At 39.5% G+C, this 11,376-nt stretch overlaps 1 protein-coding gene across 3 annotated transcripts in view; it reads right to left on the bottom strand.

Moving 5' to 3' along the window:
• LOC308317710 (transforming acidic coiled-coil-containing protein 1-like) overlaps positions 1-11,341 on the bottom strand; it is a 30,772-nt gene extending 19,431 nt beyond the window's left edge. For 2 of the 3 annotated variants that reach the window (XM_080766952.1, XM_080766951.1), the window contains exon 1: positions 6,119-6,438. In XM_080766952.1, coding sequence (XP_080623078.1) covers positions 6,119-6,309 — 191 coding nt within the window. In that variant the 5' untranslated portion in view covers positions 6,310-6,438. Of the gene's footprint in view, positions 1-6,118; positions 6,439-11,073 lie in introns of those variants that run through there. The other variant, XM_080766954.1, reaches the window with a different exon arrangement.
• Positions 11,342-11,376: the final 35 nt, after the last annotated feature.

Below are 11,376 nucleotides of genomic sequence, written 5' to 3' on the forward strand. Positions count from 1 at the left end.
GAGAGAGACAGACTTTATGTAAATTATGTACTATAGGACTACACATGAAAATACTGAAAAATGTATTTGCTGACCAGGAGACATTTTGAATGCAGAGACAGAGCAGAAAAGGTTATTGTATGTGATGTATTATTATCTTGTGTGTGTGTGTGTGTGTGTGTGTGTGTGTGTGTGTGTGTGTGTGTGTGTGTGTGTGTGTGTGTGTGTGTGTGTGTGTGTGTGTGTGTGTGTGTGTGTGTGTGTGCGCGCACGTGCATGCGTTTAGTTAGTGTTTGTGTGTGTGAGTTTACATTATTACATGTTGCCAGGTAACTCAGTCAGAATGTGGAATTTTAATCATCAATTATCTCATGACTGATAGCAGCATGTGCAGCTATGAGCTAAGAATAGATAAACTATGATCAACATTTGGGCGAACCACAGAGACGAGATGTGATACAGTATCAGATAACTATATGTAAACACAAATGCAGACATCTCACATATCAAAGAGTGACTATTCCAGTCCTCATCACTGAGAGAGGGGGTCAATCTGAATATTCCTGCATTGTCTCTAATGGTAGAATTACACTGTGAAATCCTGAGTATTCTTTTAACTGAGTGTACAAATGTAACCAATTTGGATCCATCACTGAGAATTGTACTGTGTAGATTTGTGTTTAAGTACAAGTGATGCTTTAATTTCCCACTATGGAACATGGAAATTAATACGTAAACTGCTTGCATTTATTATCTTGACTGATGCTTGTTTTTTGTTTTTTTTAAACATCTAGCTTTAAAATACAGAAAAAGCATAAAAACATGTAAACCTAATTCATACTACTCTTTAGAGTAGAAGGTGAGAATTTGTAAAGTTAGAGTGGCAAAGAATAGATCTGAGAAATACTCCACAAAAATCCAAGATGAAATTCCAGTAATCCTGGTCAGCAATTTAGGGCTCTAATCTGGGATGTCATCAAGAGATATTTTATGGAGCTCCAGTGACAGAGGAGAGAGAGAGTCGTTTTTCTGGTTCAGGTGTAGATGTCTACTTCTACCAAACAAACATACAGTATTTTCGCACTGTAATTAAGTAATTTATTTTAGGTATTTCTACTTTACTTGAGTATTTCCAATTTTCAATACTTTTATCGTCCATTTGAACAAATTCTTTATTTTAATACATTTTCAATAATATTAATATTGAGCATAATGAGTACTTTCTACTTTTGGTACTTAATGTACATTTTTATACCAATACTTTTATACTTGACTCAACTTTGAATTCCAGACATTTACTTGTAGGAGTATTTATATATTGCAGAACTGATACTTTTACTTAAATACTATACTTTTCACCACTGCCGACAGACACACACACACACACACACACACACACACACACACACACACACACACACACACACAAGCATGCAAGATGCATTTTTACGAGTTTTGAGGATTGTTGAAAGAGAGTTAAAATCTCCTCAGTCACTGTCAGAATCTGAAGATTTTGTGCAAGCTCCATGTTTTTGTTGTTGTGTCTGTAACAGCATCAATTAATTATCTTCAGCTTCACATACTGTTTTGTGTCATGGTAGCTGTATCATGCCATCTAGTGGTCATTCGTTTTTATGCAAGTCAGTCATTCGTTTTGTTGTTATTTTAAGTGTTTAAGTGTAACAAAGGTTACACTGATAATACTTTTCTGATAGTACTTTTCCCAATTATATGAAAACGGCAAAGGTGATCCCCATACATGAAACAGGAGACAAACATCAATACACCAATTACAGGCCAGTATCTTTATTACCTCAATTCTCAAAAATTCTGGAAAAACTATTTGATGCATGTCTGAACAGCTTTATAGAAAAGCACCAATTGCTGAATGATAGCCAATATGGTTTTCGAAATAATAGATCTACATCAATGGCATTAATTGACTTAAGAGAAGAACAAACAAGCGCAATTGATAATAACTATGCACTAGGTGTGTTTATTTACCTTAAAACGCCTTTGATACGATAGATCATGATAGATTGATTAAATTGGATGAATAGTTATATTACAAATAGACAACAGTATGTTCAAATGGGTGAGTATTAATGATATATGTAAGGTATCAAGCATTATGAAATTCGTCATATTTGCTGACGAACAGCTCTGGAAATAACATAAAGCAGCTCTTATAGGTCGTCACAACTGAACTGGACAAATTGAAAAGATGGTTTGATTTAAATAAATTATCACTTAACCTGAAAAAAAACGAAATATATGATCTTTGGTAAACAAAAAACACTAAACACTCAAAGTGAGTTAAAGATTGAATAAAATGCTAATATGACAAATGTAAAGCAGTGGCCGGCAAACTGTGTTTTTCTGGATTGGACTAGTGAAGAAACACAGGGAAGGTTGCCGTATATTAGATTAGTCGATGGGTGGCTCTTCCAAGACAGATGTTGCGCTCTCATTAGAAGGCGGGTGTAAGTGCCATCCAACCGTTTCTCTAGTTTCTTTGAACGTGTCCATGTCTCGGAGCCATAGAGTAGAATAAGCTTCTGCCTATTCCTTTTCCATCGCGTTAAAAAAGAAAAATGTTTTTGTAATGTCTAACTGAATAAACCATTCATTCATAATAATACTTTAAAAAAAAAGAACAGACAAAACAAGTCAACAAGGAGAGGAGAGAAGGTATGAAGCAATAGGAAGGGAGATGGAGAGAGGAATGATGAACCCATGTCACCTCTGGGAGCATCACACACAGTCAGCAGCACGTCTCTGGTTTCACTGAGTAACCATTAAGTGTATTTGCATTGTACAGAGCAGAAGAGTACAGTTCAGTTCCTGGAACTAGGTCAGCTAAGATGATTACTCTGGGGAAACTCAGGTCTTCAATACATTACATCATGAAAAGTGGATGTGCATGAAGCACATGCATGCGCACACACACACACACACACACACACACACACACACACACACACACACACACACAGAGGTGGACAATGAAAGAGATAGTCTGTGTTTGGCAAAGTCAGAGAGGAAGAGATCAGTAAACAGTGTGTGCTCAACAACTGTACAGCTGATCTCATTACCTCTATTTCAGAGGAAAAGAGTGTGAGGGCGATAAAGATAATTGAGAGAATTGAATTGATAAAGACAGATAGAGAAAGAGATGTGGGAGTTGCCTAATATGCTGCAAATCCTTTGATGCATAACTGGGATGCATTTGCAGTGTTCACATCCTACTATCTAGCTTTATACAAGACCCAGTTAAGCTACAATCAGAGCAAGAAATTATGATGACATAAATAAGAGCTGGGCTGAATAGTCACTTCAGCCTTGGTGCACTCACACTGTACTTGTACTGTAAAGTACTCAACCCCAAAAATACTACTAGAAAATATTATTAAGTGAAAGATGATCTGTCAAACTTGTACTTGAGTTAAGTACTGGAGTACTTAACTATTAAAGGTATAAAGATTTTCCAGAAAAGTTTTTGGATAGTGTGCGATAACGTGAGCCTGCGCTAAAAGTTTCTCAATAATGCTATTTGGTCTTTCATAGTTGAGCATGAGGTTTCTGTTGGGGGCTGAAAAGGTTGAAAATATAATAACATTGTTTGTGGGTTCATGTGGGGGTTATAGTGGCACACAAAAAACTTTAGTTTTGGCAAAAGTATCACTTACCCTACCGTTAAGTATAAAGGCCTGTCACTAACTTAACATCCGGGGAACTGTTCCCCAGAGAATCTGTGCCTCACAGTCCTTGGATTTACGAAAAAGGTTCCTTGTGTGTCAATATTGCCTGTCTCATCTCATATGCCAGCAATGATTTCTATTCATGACACTGCCCTGACTTACAGTGAAATAATCATAATCAACAATAATCTCCTACGCAGAATGTTAGACCATTGGTAACATTGGTCCTACACTCTGCAGTCAAACATAGTGCCATTGTGCACATCAATACGGGGGCACAAATGGGGACACAATAAACATGGTGTCTGTAGTACTGTATTGTACATGCATGCACTGTTGCACAGAGTAGGCGAGACAACACACACCCTTCACCACTGTTCTTCGGATTCATTCAAATAGAATTAATTATCTCTTTATCCCACATTCCATTCCCAGATCTTGCTGCTTCCACAACATGTGGTTCTATGAGTGTATACAAGTACTTTAGATTTATAAGAAGTAAGAACACTGTTCAGCCTACTACTGGATGGAAGGAATGTGAAATGCACACACAGAGGCCACTTCTTCTTTTTCCTCCAAGTGAGGGGCAGTCTGAGTGGTGATGAGCAAGTACTCGGATGTTTTACTAAAGTAAAAGTATCAATACTGCAATGTAGAGATATACTCTGTTACAAGTAGAAGTATTGTATTAAGCCCTGTAAAATGTACAAAAGTATCTGCATCAAAATATACTTAAAGTACAAAAGGTAAAAGTACTCATTATGCAGAAATATTTTTAAAAACAGATGTACACCAACAGATGTGACCTTTATAGAGGTTAATGGTTCATGTATGTTTAGTAATACAAAACTAAATCTACTCTAATCTAAAGTAACTAAAGCTGTCAAATAATTAAAACAAATATATATACGAGTAAAAAGTACAATATTTGCCTCAGAGATGTAATGAAGTAAAATACATTTCGAGATACTTCGGTAAAGTATACCTCAAAAATGGACTTATGTATAGTAATTGAATGAATGTACTTAGTTACTTCACACCACTGGTGGTGAGCTGGAGAACGAGAGGATCCACATCTGGGATTTAAAAGTCTGTTCCACTTTAACAGGATGATTAAGCAAACTAAAAATAGATCAAAGAATGGTAGACTAAGAACCCAGGCCGCCACTCAGCTTTTCATCCATACAGCATATCTATCCCTCCACATGCACATTTTATACAAATCTACATTGCATTTGCATGGCAAAATAAAGTGATCACACAGTTTATATATGTAATCCCTGAAACAAAAGAGCCTAGCCCTAGTGCAAAATTGGCCTCTGAGCTGCATGATCAAACAGAGGTTTTTTCAGAACCTTTGAGACCTTTCACTCTCACATCAGCTGTGTGAAGACTGCAGCTGAGTCACTCAGGATGAATCACTCCAAACATCTGCTTGAGAACATGTGAAGCAACACTGTGTTCATGTGTTCATAGAGCAATGTGTCACCATGGCAGCCTTACAGTAAATACATGACTGGCTAGGCTACATAATATGGCTTAAAGTGTGTGTGTGTGTGTGTGTGTGTGTGTGTGTGTGTGTGTGTGTGTGTGTGCACGCGTGCATGCGCAGCTCATTATTAAAAGGGAGATTAAACCCCATAAGACGTGGAGGAAAAAGTGTCCGTTACTAAGGATTAGTGAGAAAAGAGAGGGAGGGATTTAAGCGTTTGAATGATGACAAATATTTAAATAACATGTTCCCAACACTCATTTATAGCTGCTCATCATCATATATCAAACTCTTTCAAGCAGGTACAATAATTATGCTTCTTCAGTGAACTGAACGGACTATTGGAAGATGTCCTACCTACGCCTTAAAACAATGAATAGATCATAATACCTATTTTATCATCATCTTCTTTAACAATTTGGCTTTCAAGTAATATGTGATTTACTGAACACAGCTTAATAGTCAAATTCAGAGCCATGTTTCCACTGTTCTTGACTTAACGCATAATAGGGATAAACAGCTCCAATGCCAAAGGCCTGATTGGAAAACTTCAGTATAGCGTTGTCAGGGGCATGACTTGATCAGTTCACGTTTATTAAATTAGACTTTTTACTAAAAAGCATGATTAGCTATATGTCTCTATTCTCTCCCAACATTGAATCCGTCTATGCGTTCACTGTCCATCCACAGTGCATGCATTCTCTCTTTTTGATTTGAATATCGTAGATAAATAATTTATCATCTTCAGTAAGCAAACAATAAAGGTTCTGTTACGATTCAACTGCCTTCGCTAGCTGAGTGAGAGGCAGAGTTCACAATAATGAGGTCACATCTCCACAGTACAGAAGGGCAACATTTATCTCCCGTCCTTATTCAATAATACATAACTAGCGTTTCCTATAAGAATCACACACACAAACAATGAACGATGATGTTCTCAACTTACATGCTGCTCTTCTTCCGTGGGGAGCTGACAGAGTTCTTCCTGTGTTGGCTGAGGGAGCCCCCCATGTCGGCCCTCAAGTGCGAGTTCTGCTCGTTTGGCGTCTCAGTTGTATCCCAGATGCTCTGTATGTCCTTCAGAAGTTCACTTCTGCCTCCTCTTCTTTGTACTGTGCGGCCAAGCCACTCAACCATCCATGTCCCTTATCTCATCTTATCTCATCCAGCACAGCTCTGTATGACTGACATTGACACGGTGCGTCCACTTGATAGACCTTCTCCCGACTAAAGTCCTCTCTTCCTCTCTCTCCCCCTCATCTCTCTTTGCTGATGCTGTTTGTTTGAAAGCCCAGGAGTACTACAGTGCACTAGAACCACTCAGCAAGCAGTCCCCGCCTCCCTCCCTTGCTCACTCTCTTTCAACCCTCCATCCATCCTCTCTCTCACACAGACCACAAACGGTCCTTATTGCATAGAGAAGATTACAGTCACTTGTTAGGCACTACATGACCTATAGAGAGATGTAAATTGATAATATTGGGAGGGCCAATTGTGCTAGTTTAAAAACTAGCACAATAATAGCACTCAGTGAGGGTTAGACGGGAGGAGGGCATTGTTCCAGAGAAAAGACTCACTCTATTGTCAGTCAACAGAATAACATTTTCAAAGGACAAGGAGAGAGGGGAGCGGGAGCTGGAAAGAGGGATGGTGGGAGGAAGAGGAGAGGACAGTGGCAGCAAAACACAGCTTCTCTTGTTAAACTACCTGCTGTGGCCCAGAATGCATTAGGATGCGCCCTCCCTCCCAGGCCTTCATTAGCATGACAAAACACTCATCCATAGATGCATGCATGCATGCACGCACCTGTTTTATTATTACATTGCATCATGGATGCTTCAATGTCCTGTCAGCAGTACTTTAATTATAACCCAAACATCTAACAAACTTTTCCCCAACAACATCAATGCCAAACCTCACAATAACCACATAACCACTGTCAAATAAAAGGTATTCACTATCATTGGTACAGCAAAATTGTGAATGTGAAGATTGTGAATGTTGTGTCAGTGAATTTAATTATTCTGGATTGGGGATACGATTAAAATGATCCCTGATTATTCAGTCACCATTATTGATGATAATTCTTGTTGCTCGGTATGCTTATTATCAGTGACATTGGTCAAACTATAATGTCCTCTGGGTTTGTTGCTCTGTGAGTCCAATAGATGGGAACAGTTGTTGTGGCCTTTAACATTTGTTTAATGTGGAGAAAAGGACAAGGTGCAACAGCTGACCAGATGAGATGTCTGATTACATCATTGTGAAACATAAAACATTACGTGGTTCAATGGATTACTTACAATTAAGTGCAGAGCAGACCTAGTTGGAGTCATCCCACTGTGTGGTGGTAGAGATAGTAGTTGACAGAAGAGTTGCTAGTAAAAGAAGCAGATTAACACTGCCAGCCTTAAACCTGTCTAGTACTGGTGATCGCCTTTGATATACAGTATGAACAATCTGCACATTTCTGGAAGCAGTCTGTTTGTCTGTCTGTCCTCAGTTTCTGCCCAGTATTGAGATGCCTGACATCACAGTACAGCACTGACGATGTCATGATAGCACTGACAATATAATGTAAACCAGCAGTAGGTGTCCTCTTCTCAGTGGAAGAGTAGGGAGACCACATCCACTGCAGATAGTTAGTTATAATGCATTAACATAATTCGAATGGTTAAAATATAAATGTATTCACTTCTCCGGCCAGTCACTTGGTGGCGGGCTGGGGGTCTACGGGGCTTCTGTCTCCACGGGGTGTGAGCGAGGGCTGGATGCAGGCCGGGCCTGTGTCAAATAAGGTCATGTATCTGATGTAGGCCTACTGTATATTGTGAGTCATGTCTCCTGCTCTTTTCCTGCTTTGCCTTGCACTCAACTTGAAAAAATGCTGTATTGTTGTAGTTATGTCAAGCTGTGTTTCTGTTTACCTTTGTGTCTGTGCTTTTGTTTAGTTTTTAGTTTTTTTTTTCTGGGATTCATATTTATGTTTGATTTCTGTTCTGTTATTTGGTGGAAAGATTTATTTTTATTTTTATAAAAATGTATTCACTTATAAATAATACATAAGAAAACAAATAAGTTCTGGATTCACTATAATAAAATATTCAACTCAAGATATCATAGCTATAACTAGAAATGCACTCCGCCGAGCTGCCAACTTGCGCCTTGCACACAAGTAGGCCATGTACTGTATGGTAGGCCTAGTGTCCCTTTTATGGCCATATTGAGTTCTTTGTCAGGCATGGTCAAATATTGAGTCTATGCAAAATCATGTCAGAGCATCATTTTGATGTCAGAACAGCTCCATATATGGAGATCTAGGGGTGATCAGGTGTGACCATTTGGCCAAACTGGGCCCTGTCTAGAGCCTGGGCAGGGGGCCCTGTCTAGAGCCTGGGCAGGGGCCCTGTCCAGAGTCTGGGCAGGGGCCTTGTCCAGAGTCTGGGCAGGGGCCCTGTCCAGAGTCTGGGCAGGGGCCCTGTCCAGAGCCTGGGCAACCGACCGATTCCAGACCAGGCACTGCACTCCCTGTGGTGGAACAGGCCAGCTCCATAAATGGAGATATAGGGGTGATCAGGTCCAGAGCCCAGGCAGAGGCTTTTGTGCTGGTTCTGCACAACCGGCTATCTGACGGACTTGACACCGGGCACTGCACTCCCTGAGATGGCGGGGAACACGTATGTCAAATCTGAAGTCGGTGGGGCGAACGGAAAGGTCATATAGCATTGTGATGTCAGAGATGTCACGCCTTTTCCACTCTTACAATTTACAATTTAGGCATTTAGCAGACGCTCTTAGGGGTCGATTAACCAGTTCCAATAATATTACATATAATATTACAGTTTTATGAGCTGGGGGCGTGTGGTAAACTGTGGTATGTCATATAGCAATTTTGGGCATGTTAAGAAGTGCTTTCGACACCCCGTGGACTGCGCAAAACGGCCTTGAATTAGTCATGGGAATGTTTGAGACGTACCCAATCAACATGTCCGTACTATTCTCTTTACCAGTCAGCTGATGTCACATATGGAATGCGCACTTTGGGGATCGTTATATTACATTTCTTCAGGCTGGCACCATAGAAGACATGACATATGACTTTGTCACATTTGGGTTAATTATTCCTATTGCACTGCATGCTGTCACCTTTATGCCTCAAAATAATTTGTTTCTATTGAAAAACACCAGTAAAATAATATTTTAATTTAAATTATAATTATATTATATTTGAAATGAGTAATGAGTTGAATGCGTGGTGCGTAATGCTGTGGCCCGTGATGGTATATGGTCTTCGCTCGTAGCATTTTATTGAAGAAGACTTGAATCGGGTGTGATACAGCGTATGAAAGCAAACTTCCCAAGGATTATGGAGATGTTTTTAAAGGTTGAGAAATGAAAGAATTATGGCCGTTTCTAATCTCAACATTTTACAAAAAAAACAAAAACAAAAGAGCTGTTGCCATGTCTCATAGAAACAAGTAAATAGGTCTATAAAAATAATCCCAAAATAATCGCATATAACAGGGGTCTGTAACCTATTTTAAATGAAGTGCCATGTTTTTATTTTCTAGATAGTGAGTCTGCCATATCCAGATTAATTTTAATGACCACATTAAAATAAAAAAACATATTTTGATTGTCCACAAATATAAAGTTCTTCCTTCTTTTTAAATATGTTCTTGCACGTTGTTATAATGATCATTATATATCCCCCTGCAGTCAGAGTTCATAGTTTTAATGAATGAATGTGATGCATTGTGAGCTGGTAGATCTGCTATTTTCAAAAGTAATCTTGGAAAAATTACATTTTTGGATTAGCCGTCCTTAGTTGGGCAAATGCATTCATCTGGGGATCCTTGACATGGGAATGTGCTGTGTGAGGATCACTGGTTTAAACAACATTAGGAGACCAGTAAGACGCGCAAACGCGGGAAGCGAACGCAGCTGAGACCCTGCAGATCATGTCTGTCTGTCTGTGTGTCTGTCCCGCTGTTACTGTATATGTGGACCTGGCCCCTTTTGTGCCCATATATGGAGCTGAGTGATTGCTGATGCAACACACTCCATATTTGGACGTATAGCGGGACAGACACACACACAGACAGACAGACACACACAGACAGACATGATCTGCTAGGTCTCATAGTAAGTGCTCACTGCGTTCGCAAAAAGCCCACATAACCACTTTAGAAACAAGAAAAGCAACCACAACTAGTACAACTACCAATATTTACAAGCAACTTTACAGAAAAAGAAGCCGCTTATAATAAACAGACATGGCAACACTCCAGCAGCCTCCCAGAGCCACTCAAGTGTAAAATCAAACAGTGCTTTTTGCGTTTATGAGGTGGTCAGACCCACGTCTAATTGTTATGCGCTGAGTGTTTTTAGGTCAATGGGCTTAATAGCAAATTGCGCAAAGCGAAAATAATTAACATATGGACACTCCCACAATGCTAAAATATTCAGGAACGTGGTATGCCATATGTGTGTGCGTTCAACACGGGCCGATAAGGCTTTCATAATACGATTGTGCGCAGAGCGAGGCCAATTTATGTATTACCCCATTGTAAAACGGACCTTCAAAATCCAGCCCTTAAGGTTGATCTACTCCCACTGTAAGCCCATTTTCAGCAGTAAACACCCCATGCACACAACAGCATTGAAAGCCAATGCATTACAAAGTGCTATGAATATTTAATAACTGACATGAATGGGTATCTACTACAACGGCCACTAAAATAGCTTTGACCTCGTTTCATCACAGATAGTCCAATATCTCCAGACTGATACACAGTAGCTGTGCATGATTAATGTACATGCTCACTCCCTTTATTACAACAAACAAGTATCACCTTCACTGGAGAAATACAACCAGAAAGAAGACAAAAGAAGACTCACCTCAAGACGTGGCACATTGTTGAGGTGAGGACGAAGGAAAGAACCCAATTTACCTCATGGTCCATGGATTCTGAATCTCTTACTGTAGTGCAGCATTCCCATTCCAACCTGTGGGCCGGGGGCCCACTGTGGGCTTGCAAGTGGGACCCCAAAACAAAAACATTTTAATGATAGAATATATTAAGAAAAAAAAAGATAGATGAAAAGAAAAAAGTTATGGTATTTCTTTCTTTAAAACCTTGAAAAGTTCGTTTTCATTGTGATACCACTTCAACCTATCTTCATATAATTGGTGCTCACTAA

Source organism: Protomyctophum bolini (genome assembly GCF_963924005.1).
Source record: "Protomyctophum bolini genome assembly, chromosome: 6".
Lineage (NCBI taxonomy): Eukaryota > Metazoa > Chordata > Actinopteri > Myctophiformes > Myctophidae > Protomyctophum > Protomyctophum bolini.